Source organism: Ascochyta rabiei, chromosome 1, assembly GCF_004011695.2.
Source record: "Ascochyta rabiei chromosome 1, complete sequence".
NCBI classification, from domain to species: Eukaryota; Fungi; Ascomycota; class Dothideomycetes; order Pleosporales; family Didymellaceae; genus Ascochyta; species Ascochyta rabiei.
In genome coordinates this window covers 201,881-227,572 of record NC_082405.1, presented here as the reverse complement: position 1 = coordinate 227,572, position 25,692 = coordinate 201,881, and the positions used below count along the sequence as shown (strand labels likewise).

The 25,692-nt window shown below is 48.1% G+C and overlaps 8 protein-coding genes across 8 annotated transcripts, besides 25 other annotated features; 5 read left to right on the top strand and 3 right to left on the bottom strand.

The window, feature by feature from the left end:
• Positions 1–497: 497 nt before the first annotated feature.
• Positions 498–550: a tandem repeat.
• Positions 551–664: 114 nt separating this feature from the next.
• Positions 665–690: a tandem repeat.
• A 1,789-nt stretch (positions 691–2,479) lies between these two features.
• On the top strand, positions 2,480–4,019 carry EKO05_0000043 (Aquaporin-1; the record flags this gene model as incomplete). Its single annotated transcript, XM_038936527.1, has 3 exons — positions 2,480–2,491; positions 2,598–3,219; positions 3,271–4,019. The coding sequence occupies 3 exons, from the start codon at positions 2,480–2,482 to the stop codon at positions 4,017–4,019; spliced, it is 1,383 nt and encodes a 460-aa protein (XP_038802581.1).
• Positions 4,020–5,194: 1,175 nt separating this feature from the next.
• EKO05_0000042 (uncharacterized protein) lies at positions 5,195–5,928 on the bottom strand (the record flags this gene model as incomplete). The annotated part of the gene is made up of 2 exons (XM_038936991.1): positions 5,195–5,230; positions 5,293–5,928. 2 exons carry the CDS (start codon positions 5,926–5,928, stop codon positions 5,195–5,197), a joined length of 672 nt encoding a protein of 223 aa, XP_038802580.1.
• A 692-nt stretch (positions 5,929–6,620) lies between these two features.
• Positions 6,621–8,677, top strand: EKO05_0000041 (U3 snoRNP protein; the record flags this gene model as incomplete). Its single annotated transcript, XM_038936560.1, has 2 exons — positions 6,621–7,595; positions 7,649–8,677. 2 exons carry the CDS (start codon positions 6,621–6,623, stop codon positions 8,675–8,677), a joined length of 2,004 nt encoding a protein of 667 aa, XP_038802579.1.
• Positions 7,428–7,451: a tandem repeat.
• Positions 8,678–9,113: 436 nt separating the features above from the next.
• Positions 9,114–10,222, top strand: EKO05_0000040 (uncharacterized protein; the record flags this gene model as incomplete). The annotated part of the gene is made up of 2 exons (XM_059635367.1): positions 9,114–10,063; positions 10,135–10,222. The coding sequence occupies 2 exons, from the start codon at positions 9,114–9,116 to the stop codon at positions 10,220–10,222; spliced, it is 1,038 nt and encodes a 345-aa protein (XP_059491350.1).
• Positions 10,223–11,509: 1,287 nt separating this feature from the next.
• Positions 11,510–12,124, bottom strand: EKO05_0000039 (uncharacterized protein; the record flags this gene model as incomplete). The annotated part of the gene is made up of 1 exon (XM_038944600.1): positions 11,510–12,124. The coding sequence occupies one exon, from the start codon at positions 12,122–12,124 to the stop codon at positions 11,510–11,512; it is 615 nt and encodes a 204-aa protein (XP_038802577.1).
• A 160-nt stretch (positions 12,125–12,284) lies between these two features.
• Positions 12,285–13,244, top strand: EKO05_0000038 (uncharacterized protein; the record flags this gene model as incomplete). Its single annotated transcript, XM_038944599.1, has 1 exon — positions 12,285–13,244. One exon carries the CDS (start codon positions 12,285–12,287, stop codon positions 13,242–13,244), a length of 960 nt encoding a protein of 319 aa, XP_038802576.1.
• A 363-nt stretch (positions 13,245–13,607) lies between these two features.
• Positions 13,608–13,611: a direct repeat.
• Positions 13,609–18,888: a mobile genetic element.
• Positions 13,612–13,780: a long terminal repeat.
• Positions 13,612–18,885: a mobile genetic element.
• Positions 15,094–15,145: a tandem repeat.
• Positions 18,714–18,764: a tandem repeat.
• Positions 18,722–18,885: a long terminal repeat.
• Positions 18,886–18,889: a direct repeat.
• A 256-nt stretch (positions 18,890–19,145) lies between these two features.
• Positions 19,146–21,024: a mobile genetic element.
• Positions 19,950–20,062: a mobile genetic element.
• Positions 20,541–20,572: a tandem repeat.
• Positions 21,025–21,045: a mobile genetic element.
• A 56-nt stretch (positions 21,046–21,101) lies between these two features.
• On the bottom strand, positions 21,102–21,587 carry EKO05_0000037 (uncharacterized protein; the record flags this gene model as incomplete). The annotated part of the gene is made up of 1 exon (XM_059635366.1): positions 21,102–21,587. One exon carries the CDS (start codon positions 21,585–21,587, stop codon positions 21,102–21,104), a length of 486 nt encoding a protein of 161 aa, XP_059491349.1.
• Positions 21,255–21,320: a tandem repeat.
• A 271-nt stretch (positions 21,588–21,858) lies between the features above and the next one.
• Positions 21,859–21,896: a tandem repeat.
• A 77-nt stretch (positions 21,897–21,973) lies between these two features.
• Positions 21,974–22,036: a tandem repeat.
• Positions 22,037–22,069: a tandem repeat.
• Positions 22,070–22,197: 128 nt separating this feature from the next.
• Positions 22,198–24,345, top strand: EKO05_0000036 (uncharacterized protein; the record flags this gene model as incomplete). The annotated part of the gene is made up of 3 exons (XM_038936959.2): positions 22,198–22,381; positions 22,456–22,577; positions 22,804–24,345. 3 exons carry the CDS (start codon positions 22,198–22,200, stop codon positions 24,343–24,345), a joined length of 1,848 nt encoding a protein of 615 aa, XP_038802575.2.
• Positions 22,281–22,318: a tandem repeat.
• Positions 22,402–22,436: a tandem repeat.
• Positions 22,437–22,460: a tandem repeat.
• Positions 23,958–24,013: a tandem repeat.
• A 435-nt stretch (positions 24,346–24,780) lies between the features above and the next one.
• Positions 24,781–24,847: a tandem repeat.
• Positions 24,848–25,156: 309 nt separating this feature from the next.
• Positions 25,157–25,200: a tandem repeat.
• Positions 25,201–25,692: the final 492 nt, after the last annotated feature.

Here is a 25,692-nt window from a genome sequence, read left to right as displayed (position 1 = left end):
GCAATCTAGCCGGAGAGATTTGGTCGTCTCTACGCAAGATGTGCTACTAGTCAAGGAAGACGGCAGCTGTTGCGATGGCTTTGAGCTAGGCAGATACAAAAAATGTATTCAATGTATAACATGCATAAATCCTCGTCTCAGGTTGTGACTGAACCCCTTGGACTAATCGCACTGGTTTGAATCCCTTGCAGCAGCAACACGGCTAGAGCAACACAAATACGTCCTCGCAGCAAGGACTCCTAAAGTCGCACACTGTCCATGCCGAGGCGGTGACGATGTGTCTCGAGTTAACATCCGCCTCTTTTCCTTTGATTTTCCACAAGCCATCAACATCCAGTGTTTAAGAACCCACCACCTACCAACAGAGGACGTGTACGTACATTTCGCGCACGCAACGAACGTGCAACAGACCGATTCCGTCGACCTCTCTTGCTACCATGCACCAGGAGATTCGGGGGATTCTTTCATCTTGATGTGTCTTCGACTCGCTGTGTACAGGTTGAGTGTGGTTGTGGGTGTGGGTGTGGGTGTGGGTGCGGGTATGGGTATGTAGGTTATAAAGTAGATGTAAAGTAGATATAAAGTAGATACAGATATTTTAAGCACAAGCGGAGATGGTTGCGTTTAGCTACTTTGAGCTGGCGCTGTTCGCTTGGGTGAAGACGGGAGGGGAGGGGGGGGGGGGGGGGGTCGATGGGGGTAAAGGTCTTGGTGGGTGGATGGAAGTCTGGTTTCGTACTTTGCTTTCTCAGCGTGTCTTGGATCTGGGTTTAGGTCTCTTTTGGTCGTGGGAGGCGCGGGGGGCGGGAAGTGGGTAGTGTCAGGCCTCGCTGCGTTGATGGTGGTGTCTGTTTGATTGTGCTGCTGCTGTGGTGGTGTGGAAGATTGCTCTTTCTCTTTGGATCGCCGCGTGGGTAGGGACGCGGCGCGCGGATACCTGAGAGTGGGAGTGTGGGTTGGGGCACTGTTGGAGGTTGGGGAGAACTGGGTGTTGTAGATGCCTGATTGGGGGTATTGGAGTGGGATGGGGAGTGGAAGGTGTTTAGAGTGAGGTTGTACTTTAAGGGCATGTGGAGCGTGGGAGGGCTGTGAGAGGGGAGATAAGTCAATCAGCTGATGAGTCCGACGCAACTAATGTACAACATGACTAGCTTTTGGGCTGCTGCGGTGTACGCAGGTTATATAATACACTGATGCTCCTTTTGCGCTCCGACTCCTTCGGCCATGAATAACTTCACGTATGTGGCGGTCGTTCATTTTCCCGATTGTCAATTTTATTAGCAGTACGCTACGAGAGTTTTCGGTCTAGGGAGCAGTCGCCGCGTCGAGTCTAGACACCAGCCGTTGGATAATATTCGAAGTGAATCCTATTCCAACGTTAGATCGGGACATAGCTGTGGCACGAGATTGCAAGGCTCTATGTAGCCGCTATGTTAGGGTGTTAGGACACTTGTCATTTCATCGCGAGGCTGGTTGGTATGTGGAGGTTGTTGTAGTCATGACGTCAGGTGGTGAGGCGTCTAGCTATCGGAAACCAGACCCCGAGGAGTCGTTGGAAGAATGCAGTAGAGGAAGCGCTTTGTGTTTGACATGGAGAAGCGTTTAATCATGAGATCGTTGTGGCTGTCGTTGAGGAAAGTGCAAGGGTCTTGTGTGAGTGGTTGCAAGAACGGGAAGGATTTAGCCATAACTACGTAATGCCTGTCTCTTGTCCCAATTCGGCCAAGCAGGGTCCTCTTTTCGTCAACGACGACTGCTAGTTCGACCACATCGAGTTTCAAAACCCTGTTTACAGCACAGGCGTTCAGCTAGGCACTAGGTGCAGCAGTACGCTCGAAGACTCCATCCGCATTGCATTGCAGTCTGCGGTTTTGCGGACCTTCATCACAGCTGCTTGGAATCCTCACGAGCAGAACCATTCTTCCAAATCCTCACCTGTCAATCATTCCAGACCCTCCGGAGACTGAAAGAAGCAGCGCATCAAAAAGCCGTTTAGTCTTGCCTCAGCATGCGCTTAGCCTCGCGGGCTGCTCTAGATCTGCACTCACCGTGCGCTAGCCTCCGTGCCTCTTCCCAACTGGGTGGCATCGATCCTAGCTCTCTTTCCATGTGCCTGTCTAGAAGATCTACGTCAGGCATGCCTTACCGTTTCTGGTCAAAGGCTAACGGTGGCGGATCAAACTCTACGCTCCAAGGTCTGGGACCACCTTTGTGAACGCGTCGGGACAGCGGGTAGAGCATCTAGACGACAGTCGGCCTGTTCTGCGTCAAAGGCTGATCTATGACGACAGTCTCCTTTTGGCGTTTGAGCACCCATTTTAGGTGCCAACTGCCTGCTCACGGAGTTCTTGGTCTCTTGTGTGCTTAACAACTGAAACTTTCGCCCTGAAGTCACTCTGGGTCTGTCCTTCGCATCTCCCTTCCGCTCGATTGTGTCTTCATTCAGTCATTCTTGGCCTAGGGGGCTCTAGACGACATCATGAACATCAATGTAAGCCATGCGAAAAAAATCTCAATCAGTTGGATGAGTACCGTTGTCAGACCACAGCTACTCGCCCCCAACACCTGAAGACCAAATCGCTGATGTTTTACTACAGCAACCAGTGCAGGGAAGAGCCTTTGCCATACCATTCACCAGGGCAGCCGACCCAAATGCCGAATTAACTGACCAAGAACTTCGCCTACCATTTTTGAAAAAGCTTCCTGATAGCATGCGCAACCATTTCGTTGCCATGTGTGGAGAATATGTTGGCACAGTTCTCTTTCTCTGGTTTGCTTTGTCTGGCACCCAAGTGGCCAACAGTATCCCATCAACAGGTGGTCAAACTGTCGCCGAAGCGGGCGCGAACCCCCAGCAGTTGCAGTACATTGCTCTTTGCTTTGGCTTCTCCTTGGCTGTGAACGCTTGGGTTTTCTTCCGTATCTCCGGTGGACTCTTTAACCCTGCCGTTACTCTCGGCATGTGCTTGATTGGCGCCCTGCCGTGGGTACGCGGACTTCTCCTATTCTTTGTGCAGATTCTTGGTGGTATTACTGCGGCTGCACTCGTCACTTGCATGTTCCCTCACCAGGGTAAGATCAACGTACGCACTTCTCTAGGTGGCGGCACTTCTGTCACCCAGGGTCTCTTCATTGAGATGTTCTTGACAGCTCAACTTGTCTTCACCATCTTCATGTTGGCAGCTGAGAAACACAAGGGCACTTTCATCGCCCCAGTCGGTACGTCTTGCCAGCTCAGCGTCAATCGTCACTGCTAATGCATCTACCCAGGCATCGGCCTTGCGCTCTTAATCGCTGAACTGACTGGAGTATACTACACGGGTGGCTCCCTCAATCCTGCACGTTCGTTCGGTCCTGCTGTTGTCAACCATACCTTCAACCAATACCATTGGATCTATTGGCTCGGACCGATACTTGGTGCAATCCTTGCGGCTGGATTCTACAAGTTCATCAAGATCCTTGAATACGAGACTGCCAATCCAGGTCAAGACAGCGATCACGCAGCTAATGTAGAGAGAAGGAAGAACTTGCTGCTCGCCGCCGGTATCAACGAATACGATGCCAGCAAGGTCGCTGAGGAGCTCACTGAGAAGACAGCTGTCGCTCAAGCTGGCGGCCCAGATGGTACACTTGTCGCGAATGGTCAAGGGCGTCGAAGCCAAGAGGTCGATCGCCAGGGAATATACGGTACACAGTTCCGCCACAACTCGACCCACAGCAAGCACGGCTCTGACGGGTCGGACCTAACATACCCACCGCCCCAGCGCCCACTAGCCACCACTACAGGAAGCCAGATCGGGCGGTTCAGCTATCTTGGCGAACGTGGTGTGGCGCCTGGAAACCCAGCTCATGTTAACGCTCTCGCGGCAGAGACGAGGATGGATAGCCCCGCCATGACGACCAACGATCAGCTTTATGCTCCTCTTGCCTATGGTGCCGATGTGCCTCTTGGTGGCTCAGTACACCCCGACAATGAACCCAGGCAACGCTTTGGACGAACATCATCCAGTTATGCTTGAAATGAGACGATGTCACGGCCGTTAAGATTACATTAGTCACAATTGCTTCGACGCATTCTTGTTCGGCGTTGGTGGATCATGTACATATACACGACTTTTGATGATGTGCAATGCCAAATATTTGTTGCTACCTGGCACCTTGAACTTGCTGGGCTTCGTGTGTGAGATCGTCGACGAGATAGCTGGACGTCAAGCCAAGTGAGATCGTAAGAGCCGAATTTTGAATAACGATCAAGTCGCCGAGGCTTCAAGTCCAGATAAGTAAAGGAAATCGAATTGGAAGACTCCTTATGGTCGATACAGGACTTGGATGAACCGCTTCTTTTAGTCTATATGGAGAACCGCTAAGCGAAGTTACAACGGCAATCGAAGAAATGGGTGGAAAGTGGACATGCCGTGCATTGGCTATTCACTGTCGGCTCAAACGGTTGGGATGGTCAGCGCCGACTTTGCTTCGCTGAAACTAGAAGGTGACAGGTGGAAGATGTACCAAATGATGTGTATCCGATGCCGTTGCCAAGATCTTCAGAGTACGCCTGAGCGGACAGCGCGAGAGGCCGCGAGAGCGAGATGAACTCGATAGCGTGGAGACTGGCAGGAACAAGATTGCACGATATGACCGTGTGGACTGGGCGCAAAATAGAGTAGGAGTATAGATGAGGCTACTGTTGGGACGGTCCAAATGGGTTTGGGGACCCTGCTTAATACGTGCATAGCGCTACCAACTCCTCTGCACCGCTCATGCCGGGTAACAGAAGCCTTCTAAACGCCTGGATCCTGCATACCAGAGCGGGCAAATCAACTCAGCTTCTCGCGCAGGATGTGTTTAAGAACAAAGGACGATATGTTCGAGTTTGTGTGTTTGAGTTGAGCATGCTTTCTCTGGTCACAATCTACTAGGATTTTGCGATTCGCACGATGAGTACTGAAAGGAGGGTATTTACTCAAAGACCACGCGTTCCACTAAGAGATCGCCTGAGCCTAGAATCGATGGAGTTAGAAGCGGTGATTCAGCCTGCCTATTCTCGGGCCTCTACTGGCGCTTGTTCAGTCTTGGTTGGGAACAGATGACAGGAATGCTCGGCTCCAGCACTCAATACCAACTCCCTGTAACGGCCGTTCACAACAGATACACGAAAAAGAAAGCCAATACAGAAGCACGCTTAAAACTGGTTTCAAGGAGTTCCCACCTTTGCAGGCCGTTTCATAAGCTGCAGGAAACGTCAGTCAAGGCGTTCAATCGAAATCCATCAGAACCGAGGAAGAGACTTACAATAAACTCCATAACCTCCTTGCCGCCATATTTTCTCAGATCCAACTCCACCTTCTTGACCGGCTCGAAGCCATGTCTCGCATACATTGGCGCCCCCATCGGACTCGCCTCGAGATACGCCTCAACACCCTCTTCATCAGCTCTCTCAGTACCCCAACGCACGAGCATACTTCCCGCTCCCCTTCTCTCGTGGTTTGGCAATGTGACTAGTGTATCGAGAGCGTAGTGCGGCCTCGTCTCCAGGATGCTGCGCTTATTGCTGCTGAACAGATCGTGCAGCGCATAGAACAGGTCCGGGTCGCTTTCATCGTACGGCTCCGTCCGCTTGAATTCCTCATCCACCTCTTCCCACGTCCGTTCGCTCGCGTTTGGATCCTTTGGCTTCACATCCCGCCAGCGTGCTCCAGCAATGATTTCGCCGGTTTTGGTGTCGACGCACTTGAGATAGAGAATTCCCTTGTTCACGACTCCATCTCGAATTTCTTCTGTTACTCTCTTGAGGGTTTCTTGGGAGGGTTCGCCGCGGGAATAAAGGACCTTGTTTACCGAGGGGCGGAAGACCTCGTGGCGGATGTGCATGTACTGTTCGGCCTCCTCTGGCTTGAGAAGTGAGACATGAAGATCTGAGTTCGGCATCTTGGAGATGTGGTGCGGTGAGACGGTGGTGCAATTGGGATAAGATCTGCGGGAAGCTCGTGGTATTGTAGCGATGGGTGGAGGTCAATACAAGGGTGCAAGACAGAGGAGCCGTGGTCACAATAGAAAGTCAGTCGCCTTTCAGGCAGGAGTCATGGTCTTAAGGGTTTCTGACACCCTCCATGCTCGGAACCACAGGCTCGGAGTCGGAATAGCGGACCAATCGAATCCGAATATCTTACACCATGGTCATCTGCTGGTTTCGGTGTGCTCGAGGAAGATGCCTTTTGTGAGAGGAGACAGGTCATGTGATGCCGGCCTAGCGATTATGGCGTTTGAGGGGCGTTTGAAGCGCGGCTTCCGACGGTCGATCCTGGGCACGGTGAGAATAGACGCCGGGTGTACGCGCGCACATACAGTGTGTGCAGTGATGACGCCAAGCCACAGCCATGAACACGGGACGAGCACGAAAAAGATAACGGCTTATCATAGCAGCATAGCTACAGTGTACCTGCAGTACGCATTCGTTGTTGGAGATGCTCAGCAGCATGTCGCTGTAGCTCGACCCGCCCGCGGCGGAGGTGCAGGCTTCCCGTCGGTTAAACCTCGGCGACGCATCCCTGCAATAATTTTCGTTCCAACCAACTTCTTCGCGAACGCGCGCAGAGGCTCCTCACTCGCGCATCGCCGCCATGGCTCCCTCCAAGACGAAGACTAAGACGCCTCCGCACAAGTCGAACGACCACAAGCGATACCTGGCAGACCATGTGAACGAAGCCGCAGGATCCACGCTCGACCTGAATGGCAGCGATGCGGACGGCAAGGCGCTGCAGAAGATGGAGCAGTCCAACGACAGCGATCTCGAGGGTTTCGGTAGCGAGCATGGCGAGAAAAACGACCAAGAAGAGAGCGGCGAAGAGGAGGACAGCGATGCAGAGAGCGTGAAAATCGACATGGAGGAAAAGAAAGCAGAAAAGGTCGTTCTGCCCAAGGATGCGGAAGAAGAGGAGCTTGAGCGTTTGATCTTCGGCGACTCAGCCGGGTTCAAGCAAGGGCTCGACAACTTCTCGCTCAGCCGCACAGCTGGCATGTATGGCGATGCCTCGGACGAAGAGCAAGCCGATGAAGCAGACCTGGAGAATGTCGCCGACGACAATCTCTTCTTCTTTGACACTGGCCCAGAAGCTGCCCCTGCTGGCTCCGTCGCTGCCGCCAAAGCAGAAGAATCAGAGGACGAGGAAGACAAGCCAGCATGGGACGACAGTGACGACGAGCGTCTGGTGGTCAGCTTGGCATCCATACCGCAGCTGAGGAAGCTCAGGGAGACAGCAGAAGATGACATGGTCAACGGGAAAGAGTACGCACGCAGGCTGAGGAAGCAGTACGTGCGACTCTATCCAGCGCCCGAGTGGGCAGCCCACGCGACCGGCAAGGCGAAGAAGCGTAGACGGACAACAGACGAGGATGAAGAAAGCGGAGAAGAGTCGGGAAGTGACATGGACGTTGACGACGACGACGACGACTTGTCTACACAGCCACTGGCAAGGCTTCTGAAGGATGCAGACATTCTGTCGCGCAATGTAGCAAGAGGACCTGCAAAGAGGAGGAAGTTGCAAGCTGGCACCGTCGACATTCAACGGCTAAAGGACGTCTCCAAAGCAGGGCCGGTACGTTCTTGTCACCGCACCAGCGCACGCACAGTGCTAACACACAATCACAGTCTGCAATCACCTCTCTCTCCTTCCACCCTACATACCCGCTGCTTCTTTCTTCTGGGCCTAGCTCAACACTCTCGCTTCACCACGTCAACCCGAACCCGCCGAATCCCAACCCTCTTCTTACCTCGCTGCACATCAAACGCACACCGCTTACCACAACCGCCTTCCACCCTTCAGCCTCGGATTCGCGAATCTTTCTTAGCGCTCGCCGACGTTATTTCCATGTTTGGAACATCGCGACCGGGCAGGTGGAGAAAGTCACTCGTGTCTATGGCCACCAGCACGAGCAGCGTAGCATGGAGCACTTTTCGCTGTCGCCCAATGGGAAATACATGGCATTACGCGGTTCCTCGAGAAAGGGCGGAGGTGTGATCAACATCCTTGATACAAGAACACTACAATGGGCCACTCAAGTGCGCATTGAGTCCCGAGGCGGAGTGGCCGATTTTGCATGGTGGGGCAATGGCAGCGGTATGAGCATTGCAGGCAAGAACGGCGAGATCACGGAATGGAGTGTACAAGAGGGCGTTGTTGGGCGATGGAACGACGAGGGCGCTGTTGGCACAACCGTCATCGCTCTCGGCGGCAACAGTGGGCGAAACGACTGGATAGGCGGAGATCGATGGGTTGCTATCGGAAGCTCAAGCGGTGTTGTGAACATCTATGATCGAAGAGCTTGGAGCGAAGACGCAGAGGACGTCAAGCTGAGCTCGAACGGTGGCATCCCCAAGGCGCCGAAACCACTACGTGCCCTTGGAAACCTCACCACACCCACGTCGCACCTTACGTTTTCGCCAGATGGGCAGATACTAGCCATGGCGAGTAGGTGGAAGAACAACGCTATGAGGCTGGTACATCTCCCGTCCGCCACAATCTTCAAGAACTGGCCTACAGAGAAGACTCCGCTAGGCAGGATCACCGCCGTGGCTTGGGGCCGGCCCACAGAAGAAGAGGAGCGTGAAGGAAGCCTGGCGCAAGTGGCTGTTGCCAACGAATCGGGTCACATCAGGCTATGGGAGGTAAGAGCTTAAGGATCGAAGAATGGCGAGAAGACGTCGGTCGTATCAAAGTACGACTTGCGAAAATGTAATTCAGCGTCCGCAAACGCCATCGCAAACACCACTGTTGCCCAGATATAAGCACTTGACGAGTTCGTAGGTGCTCCTCGGCGCTTTCCTGCATGTGTAGAGCTGCAACAGCCCAAGGAGCAGAAAACACCCACTGCAACTCACTTATACATGCGAAGTTCAATTGTGCAGACAGCTCCCCCCCTCGCCCGCAACGTACCGCCTGCTTGATTGCACAAACTGCAATCATGGAAGGTAAGCGTGTCAATCGTAAACATGCGCAGCGCAGCCTTCTTACCCGCTACACTACGCTACCAGAGACAACATACGTTCACTGCACAACAGTCTATCAGCATATTCTCGGTTCTGCATCTTATTCGCAGCATATTCACTGCGCACCATGAGAGGAAACAAGAACAAATCGGCTGCCCACCGTCGACGCCAGAGCCAGACACCCGTCAAGGATCGGTTGACAGAAGTCGTCGCTGCACGTCGCAAAGCTGGTTCAAAGTCAGTTGACACTGCTCCGGCTATGCCTCCTTTAGCTACTATCTTTGACGCCATTGGCAACTGGTTCATCGGCAAGAATTCAGACGACAATATCGCCGATGAAGCGTCGCCGTTCGGTTCCACCGTCGACAGTGGCGCCTCTCCGAGCCATACTCCGCTGTCGAAGAAGGCCAAGAAGAGGATCCAAAAAAGACACAATCAAAGTATTGAGATTGAAACGTTCACTCCTAGCAAGGAGAGTACCTCTGTTGGGCTCGATCACGCTGCTAGTTTACGACAGCATCCGAGCGCATCGCACATTACATCTTCCCAGTTGATCAACGGCAGTATGGACTATTCCCCGAGAACAGCTTTGTATGAGCGTAATGATGCAAAGAGGCCCTCCGATACAGCTCTGAAACGCGATTCGGTGATCTCCAACAATTGGGAGGACGTGAATCTTGGAAGATCTCCTCGAACCACAAAGAAGCCAGGCCCTAGCAAGCAGAACTGGCGACGACTCATCAAACGCCCATCTTGGTGTCCATGCCGTCTGTATCTTTGGCTTGGAGAGTTCCTCTCTGCACTTGCTCGAGGCTTTCAAGGTCCTCGTAGGGCAGACTTCTTCCTTTCTCTTGGTCTTTTCCTTGTGTGTAGCTACGTGACCTACGTTGCTTTGGACTTTGTCCTTTTCGGATTGATCAAGGGTGTCAAAGCACAGAACGTCGTCGATGCCGCCAACTGTAGCGTCGTCTATGTCACCATACCCGGCCCCATCATCACAATTTCACTCATCGCCGCTACGCCGTCAGACCCAGCTCGAGGCACATACTACTACTCAGTCATCAACGGAACTACTGGGTGGTTGAACAGCGTCACGCCACCGAGCCGCTCCCATATCATAAGCGCACCCATTCTGAACCCAACACCAGGCCCCTCGTCGCTGGTTTTGTCCGGATCCAGCGTCTTGACACCATCCAGCAGTTCGAGCCCAGGATTGTCGGCATCACTGGAACCTAGTGTTGGAATCACTGTTACCACTACCATCACTGCCGGTAATACAGTAATACTGTCGACTTTTACACTGTTTGCTTCCCTGGTACCATCTACGCCTACTCCACCAATCTTACCAACACCGCCAACGACATCTTCGTTCGATTCGACTACTCTTACCGAGCAGCCATCTCGACCGTATCCTTCTCCTGTCGTCTCGACAGATATGATGAGTTGGAGCTCTGGAATCACGAGTATGGCCTTGACCACATCAGGAGTTGGTGCATCTTCGCCAGCCTCAGATAGACCAGATCTTTCATCCAACTTCGTTGGGTTGCCCGGTATAGGAACCAGTGCATCGCTTGTAGCTTCGCCTTCGACTCCAGGCGTATTTCCTACTGGCGATCTCTCTGCAGCATCGAACCCTACCGTTGTGACGTCTAGCGTCATATCTAGCGGAGAAACAACAGTGTCTGCCAGTACATCATCAACCTCGATTGATATCACACCGCCAAACACTGCATCCATTTCGCTCCTCCCGTCAACGTCGACCAACCTAGCTCCCTCCACAACTACCTTACCCGATGGTCGGACAACATTTGTCACTACCCCGACTATATCTTCTAACATGCTGCCGTTGCTTGGTTCGCCTAGCACGACAGTTTCCACCACCTCGACGATGCTCACTACGTTCACGAGTACTGCACTGGACGGACGAACCACAACAGTGACGCTAGTCTCTACAAGCACGCCACTCGTAACGTCCACATCAATCGGCATGACCACGGCAGCCCCAGTTACCCTCACGTCGACTCTGCCTGGAGGACAAACCACGACCTTGAGTACTATGACAACGATGATCGGCGGTGCTACTTCCTTCCCAGTCCCACCACTGTCATCAACCGCTGCAAGTCAAGATCTGTCAATTTCTTCGGGTCTCGTACCATCATCAAGCGACGACTTCACAGTATCTCTTCCGGGACTCGTCAGTAGTGTTAGTCTGAGCGCGTCCGGGACTGCACTTTCACGTGTCAGCTCTAGCCAGGTGACCGATACCGAAGCAACGTTGTCTTCTACTACTCCAGTGTCAGGTAGCTCTTCGTCGTCCTTCCAGTCTACATTGTCGTCATCGTTTGATAGTGTGGTCTTTTCTTCAGTGCCGCTATCCCTGTCGAGCGTCACGCCACCTGGGCTGGCTCCTTCGTCCTTGAGCATACTCCCCGCAATATCACCGACGCCCTCGAGCACTCTAATCACATCACCCGAACCCCTCACAACAGGCGCCCTTTCATTCTACCCAGCTCCCTCTTCCTTCTACTTTTCTTCGCCTGGAAGTCCGTCTTCAACAAGCTTGACTGCGACAGGTCCGAGTGAAATGTCATCGAGCCTTCTGATCAGCTCGCTCACTAGTACTGCATCTAGCTCTGCGGGTGTCACACCCCCAACGGCCAGCTCTACTGTACCAGCAGCTGATTTGAGCACAACTCTTGGTGCTCCAATGACACCGGGATCCAATTTTACGTGGAGTTCTTCTACGGGTATGGTATCAGCTATTGCACCGACTGCATCTCTCTTTCCGATTTTCAACTCTTCTATAAGCTCAAGCAGCAGTGGTACATCCTCGGCATTATCTAGCTCAACAGGTGTTGTCGCCACTATCCCACCTTCCAGTACATCTACCTTTACCTTGAACACTACCTTGCTGTCTTCTGCAGTCTTGGCAAATACCACTTTCAGCAGCACAAGCGTCGTTGCTTCATCGAGCTTGTCAAGCTCGATAGTTCCAAACTTTTCGAGTGTCTCGAGACTCTCGTCCTCTTCAGTTCTCAGCAGCAGCCTCACGTTGGCTGTGGGGCCTTCATCTAACGGGGTCAGCACGAGACCGAGTAGTCCGTCAAGCAGCTCTCTGAGCTCTTCGACCTCTGGCATAAGTCTGGTGGTTGGCTCGTCGGCGACGCCTACCTCTTCTGCTGGACTGGATGCTGCGACAGGTACGCCTACGGTCGTACGTTCCTCAACGATACTCCTCAGCACGCTGACGTCAACGGTGACTTTGACCACTGCGTCTGTTGTGGTGACATCAGCTCCTATGGCTCTATCGAACGGAACATCAGCTCTCCAAGTTCGCGCTCTGATGACGAGGGTTGTCTCCTACGGAGACACATCTGTCGTATTTGTCTTCCCCACGCCCTCGATCTCGACCAGCGTCACGTACTGGACAGGAAGCTACCCTACGGTGACTGGACCCGAGGCTTTGGATCTGCAGACGGCCCCTTTGACGACGAGGTCAATCCGGCAGACTCCGCTTTCGGAGCTCCCCTCGTTGGAGCTGTTCGCATCGACATGGAGTAGCTTCAGGACGATGGTGACGACGGTCCTTGACGAGGCAGCGACGCCAACGCAGGTGCCGGCAATAGAGCCCGTCTATTGCGGAGAATCAGGCAACTTTACGCTCTCTTTTGACGACACGACGGTGGGGCCCAATGAGAGCACTTTGCTGGTGGTCAATGGCATGAAGAACCCTTACCACCACCTCTTCTACGCAAACGGCTTCACGTACGTGCCGGACAAATGGGAGCCGTACCCTGCCATCTCACAGCCCAACATTGCCATGTTCCTACCCCTCACGGGACGTCTCCTCCCCAACACAGCCTTCACTGGGTCTCTGCTGCCCGGCGAGATTGGGGCAGGTCCTCGAGCTTCGGTGCCAGCCTACTGGTTCAATGCACACTCTGGATTCTTTGGCTGCGCCCTGAGCGGGCTGACGGCCTGCACGCTGCGCATCTCGGGGTACAGATACGACGGCGTGCTGAAGCAGGAGGTGCTTGTTGCAGAGCAGAACGCCACGCTGCCGGCGTGCTGGGGGTACATGAACTGCCGCCTCACGGAGGTGGCTTTTACGGAGCAGTTCCGAGCGCTGTCGGGCATCCAGTTCAATGCGTTTACGTCCGGCTTGGGCATTCCGCAGGTGCACATGATGGATGATTTGCAGCTGGAGTGGTATGATAAGACGTGCGCGGCGGGGATTCTGAGGATTGGGCATTTGTGAAGGGTGTCGGCGTGGCAGTGCCAGATGGTTGTTCGCGCAAGTGTGTATAGATGGACTTTGATACAATAGCAAGTAAAACAGGACGCTGAGGGTGTTGGCGTAGCAGTACTAGATGGTTGTTTGCGCAAGTGTGTATAGGTGGACTTTAATACAATAGCCAGTAAAACAGGATGCTAAGGGTGTTGGCGTAGCAGTACTAGATAGTTGTTAGCGCAAGTGTGTATAGATGGACTTTGATATAATAGCTAGTAAAACAGGACGCTAAGGGTGTTGGCGTAGCAGTACTAGATGGTTGTTAGTATAAGTGTGTATAGATAGGCTTTAATATAATAGCTAGTAAAACAGGACGCTAAGGGTGTTAGTGTAGCTGTCAGATTGGATGGTAATAGTAATGAGTTGATGATGATGTATTAATGTTCTGTTGTTGTTCTATATAAGGGTGATTTTTGTCTTATCTAGGTTCTAGTAGGGGCCCCTACACAGTTTCTTAGCAGGTATATTGCCTAACCTATTTCTCTAATACCTTTTATTTAACACACCCCCTTAGCTTAGAATCTTATTATAAGCTGCGTAAACTAGTTAATTAACTCTTTAATATAAGGTCCTCTAGTTACTCTTATATCTTCTTAAGCAGGATATCCCTTAATATACCCTTCTAGCCCTTCACAAGTCCTAACTAATTAAGAAAGCTAGCCTATTTGCTAATTAGCAATAACTTTGTAAATCTATCTGCAATTATATTATTAGATAGGATATATTCTACTTTAATTATTTTATAGTTAACTTCTTATTATAACTAGTAGTTGTATATATTAATATGCTAAAGTTTAGTTTATATCTTAGCAATATCTACAGTAACTAGATATATTATCTATATATTATTACATTTAATTATTATTATTAGATTGCTTAGGGTTACCTAAAGTTCTTTTAATAGTTAAGAAGTAAATATTGCTTCCTTAGCTACTTAAGACAATGCTAGGAGCTTAGCCTTAGTAGTTAACGTTGTAACAGTATCTTATTTATTTGCTTTCTAGGCAATAAGTCCTCTAAATAGCTTAATAGCGTATCCTTAGGAACTCTTTTAGTCTATAGTATTATTAGTAAATAATGCATTACTTGTAACTTTAAGTCCTTTACTCTGTCTAAAGTTAAGTAACAGATTTCTTATCTTCTATAGGTATAGGAGCACTTAGTTAGCAGCGTCTTAGTGTTTATTACTTAGGTTAACTAGAAAGCGTGTAAGTTGCAACATAGTAAACGCTATATTAGGTTAAGTAGTTACTACTGTAAGTAACAGAAATCTAATCTTTTACTAATATTAATTAATCTCTAGTAGTTTAGCTAGACTATTCCTAGGCTTAAGTTTAATTCTAGATATTAGTATATTATGCCTTACGTCCTGTCTAGTTACTAATTAACTAATCTTACTAACGTATACAGCTTGTAACAATTAAATTGTCTATTACTATCTATTATGTTAGACTTCTATACTAAGGAACTATTAAAGGTTATCTCCTCTAGTGCATAGGTATTGCTCCTATATCTGTTTAATAGCATTATCTGCCTCTTATTTATACTTTAGGTAGTACGTAATTATAATATTATTTATATAAAAGAAGATAATTATTCTATTCTTAATTATACAGTATAGCTCTTATAGTACTTATTTAAATCTAATTCTAGCTAATATTACTATAAATTCCTTCTGCTATAGTAGAGGGGAGATGCAGAGTCTATATAAGGCTTTCTATACCTTTAGTAAGGTGCCTATCTTCTAGTATCCTCTTAGCATCCTTATATATATTTTACAGTTAATAGCTATATAGACAAACACATTTATAACATCCTATTATTTTAGTTTAAGATTATATTTTATAGCAATTACTATTAGTATTCTAAGTAATTAGCCTATAAGTGTTGCTGTATATGTGTCTTATAACATAATATTATATTATTAGTCTCCTCTAACTATAAGCCTTGCTTTATACTTATTAAGGTAGTAGTATTTATTAAACTTATATATATAGACCTACATATAGTTAAGTATTTATTATCTAGACTTCTAAACTAAAGCTGCTAGAACTTTAGTCTACAACTCTATTTATTTGTAGCTTTATAGGTATTTATTTTCTGCTTATTTAAACATCTTATAGAGAAGGTGCTCCTCTAGCTTTAAGTATGCTGTAGGTAATAGCAGAAGTTTGTTTAAATACAGCTTAATTCCCTTTACTATAATCCTCTTTAATTAAGCTTTATTAAAAGGTTTTCCTTTATATTAACTAAGGTGTTCTGCCTTAGTGCCTGCTATAAATGCAGCTGCCTATAGCGTTATTACAGACGTTCCTTAGTCTTATTTAATTTAGTCTGTTGTCTTATTATAGCTTATCTATTTAGTTAGGAATACTGCTAGCAGAGGAGTTAGTAGAGGCGTTAGGTATGCCTCTATAATCTTCCTACCTTGGTAATATTAGGGTTGTTTAGCACACAGAGTGTTCTCTTATATTGTCTTATTCTTATAGAATGTTTTAGTTTTAGATATATAGCTCTATATAGCTAAGAGTTTAACTATACTAATCTAAGTTGTAATTTCCTCTAATATGTTATGTATAAGGTTATCGATAATATCCTCTATTTTACTGTTAAATATTATTTCTTTATTAAACACTACATTACAGGTACTAATTACTTTAGCTATTAATAGGACCTAGATTTAGTATATGTTAGTAGACTAGTATCCTACTAAGTATCTAATCTATACCTTTAGGTCTAGTCTTTATAGCCTTAATTTTCTTTAATAAGTGTTATTAGTTATAGTAAATGCTTTGTATCTGTATACTCTTAAGTAAGCCTAGTTTAGTTTTTAAGGTCTAGTAACTATACTATTTATAGCAGCTATACGCGTAAAGAATATTTTATACAGTAATCTCTACTTATTTAGATAATTTAGTATCTAATTATATAGGTATACTGCTGTTTTAGTAATTTCTAGCCAGAGTTCCTATAGTAGATTTGCGTCTAGTTAAATTACGCATACCTTCTCTTTTATTACACCCCCTAAGTATTTAGCTCCTCTATTCTAAGCTTATGTGTCTAGAGCAGAAGGCTTAAGTCTTATTAAGAGGGACGTGCACTATCTTTTAACCTCTTTTTTAACTATAACAATTTTATTATCTATCTTAATTACCTTAACTATAATATTAAACTGTTTCTTTAAGAACTAGACAAAGATCCTAAGTAGACAGATAATAGATCTTACAGGCCTGTTGTCCTTAAAGTAGAAGTCCTACACGTACCAAGAGTGTTAGCAGGTAATAAGCATTTAACTCTTTTCCTTATTAAAGCTTCCTACTTTATATTTATAGAAGTCTATAGCTATTTATTTACCTGGGCCTTTATTATTTAATTATAGGGTTCTTTATATTTAATGCTTTAATATTAATTATCTATATATATTATATTACACTATTATAATACCTTTAATCTTTACCCCTTAGATTAATACATAAGGTACTTAATTATAGATAGTTCTAGATATCTAAGCCTCTTATGCTATATTATAGCTATTACTCTCTATAGTAATCTTCTATTATAATTTATACACATATAGAGTGCTACTATAGCTATATTTAGTTATTTAATAACCTACTATCTAAAGCTTTCTATTAGGATAGCTATAATATTGCCGTTTCTTTAATATAGCGTTGTTAGATCTTCTTAGTTATCCTACTATATTCCTTATCTTTAGAGTAACCTAAATAATACTAGGTTGCAGAGGAAATCTAGGCACTACGTAATATTGTCTAAACGTAGTACTTATTTACCTTAAGATTCCTCTACTAATATATTAATAGTACTATATCCTTATATCTAGACCTTAGAGTTCCTAGTCTAGATATAATCTTCTATTACTGGCTAGCGTACGTCTCTAAGTCTTAAGAGGTTATTACAAATATGCGTAGTTAAGCTAGAATCTAGGAGAAATACCTCCTTTAATAGATATCCTTAATTACTTACGCTACATACTGCTTTTATACTACCTTTATTAACCTAAGCAATTCTTTAGCTATCTAGTTACTTAATAATCTTGTCTAGTGTTTAAGACGTCTTAATGTATAGAGTAATTAATTAAGACACTATTATTATTTACAGTTACTTAGTCCCTTAAGATATTGCCTATATTTTCTTTTATAAGTTACTGTTATATTTAAGCTTATACTATACTAGTTTTACAACACCTCTATTTAGATTAAACTACTTAGGTGCCTTAGCTATATTTATGTAGTAGCAGTTAGATATATTATAACGCTGTTTATAGGTAGGACATATGTCTTTAGCTCTTACTATATTCCTCTCTAGGAACTGCTTAGTTCTGGCACTTTAGCTATCTATCTTTCTTTTACTTTGCCTAGGGTTTCCCTAGCCTTAATAATTATTATTAGATAGTACTCTTAGTTCTCTACTAAAGGCGTCCCTTTATAGGTTTAAGTTAGATTTACTACTTACTACGTATAATGCCTCTCCTACTGCAAAGGCACTCTTAGGCTTCCCTCTTAGTAGATATTAAAGGCTTAAATAATTATAGAAGAGTTTTATTATCCTTTTCCTATTTATAGCTTTCTTATTATATCCTAGCCCTTAGAACGCTATAGTCTAGGTTAATGCTATCTTAGATATAGAGCCTAGAAAATTATTAATAACAGCTTACGTTTATATAACCTTAGCTACCTTAAAGGTCTTAGCTTAAGTTACTGCTTAATTATATTTACTTAGCTATATCTCCTAATTTGCAGTTATTTACATTAGTCTAAGTGCAGCGTAGTGTCTTTCTTGTACTTATACCTGTTCTTTGTCTACGTCCACTCTAACAGTGTCTTAGAAGGTAGTTATCTATTTGTGCAGCATTCTGTTTTCTATACAGCAGCTTAGCTACAGATATAGTGTTACTGTTATAAGAATATACTTAACTATTCTTAATATTTTACTTTTCTTATCTTAATAGTCTTTCTTAAGTATCTTATATAACTTAAGGTAAAGCTTATAGTCTTTACAATCTTCTTTATATACCTCTTGTCTCTTTTCTAAGAGGTCTAATACCTATATTAGGATTATAGGTGTTTGTAGTATAGTTATTAATATGTCTATTACTTTGTGTGTTGTTCTGCGCATTCTGCTTTAACCTGCTTAGATAGTCTGTAATAATATAGTTAAGGTGTTACTTATACTTATTACTAGTTTATATTATATAATTTCTAGAGGTAGTAGCGCCTCTAGTTGTATGTGTTAGAGTTGCACCCCTTTAGGGTCTGCTAGCAGCTATATATCTTACAACTAGCACTTAATCTTAAGTTAGCAGTACTAGGAGACCTAGTTGCTTAAGTTAGTAAGAATAACTGTTGCGTCCCTCTAGCTTTAGCTAGTTGCTATTTTGCTTATTATTAGCGCTTATTGTAGCAGCAGTAAGACTCTTAATTATTAGATTAGATAGTAATAGTAATAAGTTAATAATAATGTATTAATGTTCTGTTGTTGTTCTATATAAGGGTAATTTTTATCTTATCTAGGTTCTAGTAGAGGCCTCTATACGGTTTCTTAGCAGGTATATTACCTAACTTATTTCTTTAATACCTTTTATTTAACAGTAGTAGTACTAGATGGTTGTTAGTATAAGTGTGTATAGATAGGCTTTGATATAATAGCTAGTAAACAGAACGCTAAGGGTGTTTACGCTATGTAGGTAATACACTAATACGTGTTTAGTTAGTAATGCTGCTACTGTATATGTAAAGTTTGTAGCATACCTATAGTTTTAGAAAGTTAGTAGAAGTAAGTAGACTTGGCACTTAACTCTATAGCTATTAAAGAGTAATAAATTTACACTGTTGTAATAGAGATATTAGCGTAAATACAAGTAACATACCCCACGGGCGAGTCGGACAACGGGCAAGTCGGACACTTTTGCCAAGCCCCCACCAAACACCACCCTATTATGGCCTAAAACAACCTAGTTTAGTGCTGTAACGTGCAGTATAGTCTGTAATACTATTTAGAAACTACTTCTACCTCTTTCTTACACGTTTGTGCGTTATGTCCTGTCTAATTACACTGTCTACAGCGCCTTTAGGAGGGCTCACCTCCTTTAGCGCGCACCTGCTTCTTTGCCTTCTTCCTATCACCACACGCCCTAAACTCCTTAAGAGCTGTTAATTGCTAGCCCTCTTTAACTGTTAGGGTCCCTTCTGCCTAAACTTACTTTCTTTTATGTGATTTTTGTTATATAGCTGCCTTATTAGCAGCTTAAAGCTAAGTAATCTCCTATTACGCTAACACTAGCTTATACGCAATTATTGCTGCCTCCTTTACTACCTTCTTAAACGCCTTAACTATAGAGGTAGGCGAACTATCTATATACTTCTAAATCCTTATCTTTATAAGCGTTAATTACAACCTAAGTTTAAGGCTATTGCTTAGGGTTTGCGACTGCCAGAGCTTGTTGTTAACAGGTAGTAGTAGTGATAGAGTGTGCAACTTTACATTAAGGGCTATTATAACCTAGTCTAGGTTAAATAGGACTAATCTAGCACCTTAGAACCCTCCCTAGATATTCTTAGAAGTAATTGCAGCGTTATAGGCGCGTATAAAGCATGGCAGGAACTCTGTCTTTATAATATAGTTAATCTAGTTCTATATAAGTACTTTAGCTTAGCGCCTATACACCTTCTTTAAAGTAGCAAAACAACCTATATTAAGGGGCTGTATAAGGTGTAATAAGTAAAGAGGTAAATAGAGAGTAATAATCTTATTATCCTTGCAGTATTGCTAGAATTTAAGAGAGTTGTAGCTCTTATAACTATTAATAATAAGCAAATAGTAGGTGCTAATAGTACGCTTCTTTATATGCCTATTAAAGTGGTTTATCTAGTCTATACCAAGCTTGTTAGTAGTCCAGCCGTTATTAGAGACTCTAATAACCTAGTCTTAAGGCAGTTCTTCCTCCTTGTACCAGGCAGAGAGGTGGTGGTAGGCCTTAAAGATAAGGAAGGCTAGAATGGCCTATCCTTTAGCATTAATGCTTACTATAGCTGTAGCCTACTCCTAGTCGCCTAGCTAGATAGCTTTTAGCCGACCTTGTTGTTCTAAAGCTGTAACAACTGCTTCTAGGGAGATCTAGCCTATTATAAAGCCTGTCTTGTTAAAGTTATATGTGTCTTTATCCTAGATGCTATACTTAGCTTTAGTATTAGCTACCAGGCTAAACTAGCCCTGTAGAACCTTAGGATCCTTATAGAGAGATTTCTTATAGTTGTACTTGTAATTAAACTTAACTTTAAGTTCTAGGTGTTGCTTAATAAACATACTAGGCCAGTTTACGCTAATAGGGCCTAGATTATGCTTAGCGCGCAAAGAATTAGCTATAGTAGCTACATCTAAGAGCTAAAGGGAAAATCCTTACGTATCTAGCTTAAGAACATGTTTAATAATTACCTCCTCCTTATTATTGTCTAGCTTCTATAAGTTAGCTATAGAATCAGCGTGTAAAGGTTGTCTAGTGCGCTGGTTGCTTAGTGTGCTTTGAGGGACCTTGTAGATAGCAGCAGCGCGTTGCAGAGATAGAGTTGCGTCTTGTTTAAGAGCCTGGAGCGCAAGCTGTATCTGCGCTTCCTTTGACGCGTTTAAATAGTGTTGTTGAGAAGACATTAGTGTAGGAGGAGGTGTTTGGTGGGGGCTTGGCAAAAGTGTCTGACTCGCCCGTTGTCTGACTCGCCTGTGGGGTACGTTATACAGACTTTACTATAATAGGAAGTAGAATAGAATGTTACTAAGAGTGTTGATACTATAGTTATAAGTAATACATGTCTAGTTAGTACTAGATACTACCTTTACAGTACATGGTTTGTGTACACTGCTTAGGGGATGTGCGGCTGGCATCTGGATGGTGCTTGCATTGCTGATGGTGCGTTTGCGAGTCGGGGTCTGGAAGTGCAGGGTTTGAGGGGATTGGATCTGCGGGGTGGGCAGGGTAGTTGATTGGCTGGTTCGCTGGTTCGCTGGTTGGTGGTTGGTGGGTTGGCTTGGGAGAGCGAGTACAAGTGTCCCTGTTCCTGTGGGTAGATGATGGCACAGTGGTGTTGGCGGCTGCGGCGTGATGTTGTCGGCCCGCGTGATGATGTCGGCCCGCGTGACGGGCGCGTGGGACCCTGGGGCGGTGGTAATGTCGGTGGTGACGGCGGTGACGTTGGTGGGGACTTGCAGGTTGAGACTTGGTTTGGTCTGTAGCGTAGTGTAGTGTACTCTGTTTTTTTTTTGTATATTGTCACCTACTAAATACCAGGATGTTATCATACGAGAATACTAGAATACCAAATACGGATCAGTAGGTAGTGGTGGGTGGATCTGGGATTCTTCTTGTGCCATGTATGTTATCGGTATCTTGTACCGTTCTTGAGATGGAGAAAAACAGGGGAAATAGAAGGGACTATGTTCTTGTTCTTTGCCCCAGCGAAGAAAAACTGGCGTGGGTGGCGTGTGAGCATGTCGAGTACGGCGTTTGCGCACACCTCCAACCAGTCCCGTTCGATCGCAGAGCGCCGGCGATGCAGTCCAAGTGCCCCACCACGAGCACGAGCACCGAGCACGAGCACCGAGCACGAGTTCGAGTTGGAGTTGGAGTTCGGCGTCGAGTCTCCCCCACCTTGGCCGTCGCGTCTCCAGAACGGAGGCTCTGCCCACCCGCACCAGCGCCAGCACCAGGTCCAACTTCAGGTCCAGCTTCAGGTCCAGCTTCCGTTCCAGCACCCGCACCCGCACCCGCACCCGCACCCGCATCCACACACGCCCCCCTCGAGCTCGGCCCAGACACGGCCCAGACACGGCCCAGTACGCGACGAGCCCCCCGCAGCCCGCACACCAGCCTGCACGCGCTCTGCGACCACAGCCCTCCTCTCACGGCGCCATGGCGAGCGCGAACGGCAACGGGCAGCCCATGCCGGTGCGCATCAACGGCCAGACACACGGGCAACCACCCACGCAAGCACCCGCCCACGCCCACGCCCACGCCCACGCCCACGGCCACGGACAGGCCGCCAACCTGCGCGAAATGGGCTTTGCGGGCGCCCGCAGTCCGCCCAGCAACAAGAGTAGGCACTGGCCCTGAGCACCACCACCGCCGCCGCCACCGCCGCCGCCGCCGCCAGCTGCTGACTGCCACCAGGCACCTCACACGTCCCCTGCAAATTCTACAGACAGGGCGCATGCCAGGCCGGCAAGGCTTGTCCCTTTCTGCACTCGGACGAGCCCGTCACCGAGCGCGCGCCTTGCAAGTACTTTACAAAGGTACGCCCTTGTCACCTTGATTTTGACTTAGACCCTCACCCAGACTTCACCCAGACCTCACCCAGACCTCACCCAGACCTCACCCAGACCTCACCTACACCTCACCTACACCTCACCTACACCTCACCTACACCTCACCTACACCTCACCTACACCTCACCTACACCTCACCTACACCTCACCTACACCTCACCTACACTGACCTCACCCCCACTAACACACCCAGGGCAACTGCAAGTTTGGCCACAAATGCGCCCTCGCCCACATCCTCCCCAACGGCCACGTCGTCAACGGCAACATGGGCAGAGGCCACTTTGGCCGCGTCAACATCCACAGCCAGGACCCGCCCCTCAACAGCTCGCTGCTGACCATGCAAGCACACATGGCCCCCATGCAGCCCGGCTACCCGTACCCCGCCCAGGACGACCCCTACGCCATGCCCAAGGCCCACTACGACATGATACCCACCATCGACACCACCTTCTCCTCCCACCCGGGCTCCAACTACGGCTCTCCGCCAAACGACAACCAACGCCTCGCCCTGTCGCCCGTTCAGAAAGGCCTCGGCGTCATGGACGTCCCCTTGCCCGCCTCCTTTGACAGCCAGGGCATCTCCCACATGGCACGCTACGGCCCCATCGCCTCCTCGGTGCCCGCCAAGTTCCTCGCCGCCTCCCCGCCTTCCTCGTACCACGCCGACTCGTCTGCCCTGCGCAACCTCCACGACTCGGCTTTCGGCGACGGCGCAAGACGGAGGGCAGCTGTGTTGGGTTCCTCGCCGCCAGACTCGGTCGATCCGCCCGTGGGGCGGCGGATGCTGCACTCTGAGCTGGCCGCAAACCGCTCGAGGAACCTCATGTCCTCGAGCGTCGGCGCGCGCCCGGCCTACAAGGACGAGGACTGGGACGACACAGACATGATCGGCAAGTTCGAGGAGGACCTGCTGCCGCACTCGCTCAGCGACCTCCTCACCCCGCAGGAGAAGATGCGCCGCTTCTCGCGCGACCAGGGCGACAGCGAGAGCAACTCGTTCTCGCACCAAGCCTCCCTGTCGAGGTTTGGCGCTTCCCCCACGCCATCCGACACGCGATACGGCTCCCCCTCCGCAGCCACCGCCTCGCCCTCGCGCTTCCAATCCCTCTGGGGCAAGTCACGCCCCATGAACGACAACTTCGAGTCTGGCTCCCTCCCAGGCGCCTCGGCGTTTGGCCACGTCGGCTCACCCCTCCGCAACTCGAGCCTCCACGCCGGCGCATCTCCGTCCCTCCGTGCCATGGCCCGCCCTCCCTCTGTCGACACGAGTCCCTTTGTCTCCTCCCCGCCCCGCCAAGCCTCCATGAGCATGATCAGCCAGCAATTCCAACGCACACGTCTGTCCTCCCGCGACGAAGCAGCAGCCGCAGCCTTGGCCAGCACCCCGACCTCGAACCCGCAGCACCCGGGCATCAACCGCCTGACCTCTGGCTCGAGCATAGGCAGCTCCAGCGGCCGGCTGGGGAACCTAGACCGCGCCGTCAGCAGCAGCAGCATCAATCGCGAGAGGATCGAGGAAGAGCAGGGCCTGTTCAGCATGGAGGAGGAAGAGGACTTGAAGAAGAGCCAGGACGGCGCGAGCACGACGAGCAGCACAAGCAACAAGCGTCTGAGCGGGCTGAGCTGGGGCAGTGGAGGCAAGGGGAGTCCCAACCTGCAGCCCGTCGGCGCGCAGAAGAGCTCCGTCCTGAGCGGGCTGGGCAAAGAGACGGGGGGTGGTGCTTGGGGGCGGTGAATGGACGAAAACACCTCCGCATCCGCGATACAAAAGTCGCCTTTCCCTTCCTTTCTTTTTGCACCTCGTCTCAACAAAAAGTTCAACAAAAAGTTCAAGACACGGCTGCAACCCGCTTGCATAGGCATGCACATACTTCTGCATCACCCCACGGATTACAAAAAAGCTCTCTTTGGCCTTGGCTTCCACTTGTACTTCCCCGGCCCCCTCTGTTACCCCCTTTTTTTTTGCCAGCTCATACTACACTTGCTCTGCTCTGCTTGGAACTGCATACTCTCTTCTCTTTTTCAAGGGTTTTCTTCTTTGACGCTTTACTTATAGACGGTGCGACTCCGAATGCACCTGCACCTGCACCTGCATCCATCTACACATTCCAGTGTATCGTATTGTGGTGTGGTGTGGAAGGAGACGAATGCGATGGCACAGTTGGCATACGACGATGGAGATGAACATCGTGACGCTGATGAATATGGTGACGACGAATGATGACGAAGATGATGATAGGGGCAATGGGGATAGGGGATCTATGTACATGTATCTCGTAGACACTTGAAACACACACACACACGTCAATTATATACATACATACACTCTGTCCTTGTCCGCGCGTGAAATACACCGTGTTGGTGAGGCTGTCGAATTTCGCATAATGAGATTTCCCTACTTCTTCACCCCCGTCTCGTTTCCTCCCTAGACACCCCAACCCACCCAATGACCAACCCTACGCGCACCCAATCCCCCGCAGCACCCCAAATCCAACATCGACCCTTCCCACCTCCTACCTCTCCACGACCCGCGTCCTACCCCCTCCAGAAGAAGAAGAAGAAGAAGACGACGAAGAAGAAGAAGAAGAAGTACACACGTCAAAACCACACGGACTAGAGCACTTGCTACAGCGTCCTGCCCAGCCCACCACCGCGTCAACAAAGCCCTGCTAGACGCCGAACTAAGCGCAGAGTTGATCTCCGCAGTTGCGTCTACGTGGAACTTGCACACTGTCGTGCAGAGATAGATATCTTAAATCTGTAATCCTTGTGCGTATTGAGTTCGTTGTTTCTCGCTCGTGGTGGAGGCAAGAGGGTATGCGCTCCTGGCTAAGCTGGTATGTACTTGGGTTGGAGCTCAGATGGTGCAGGGAGATGTTGGGGTGGGGAGGTTGCGCATCGTTGGGTGGAAAGAGAGTGTTTGCACGACACTCGTTACTGGTCTACGGTACTTGAATCTTTTTAATTGCTTTTGATTAGTCGACTCCGTTTCCTTCTGTTTTGTTCAATGCACTTCGCACTCCACCGGATAGACGGTGAGAGCGGGTCGGAACATGCAGTCGGACGAAATGCATGGGGTTGC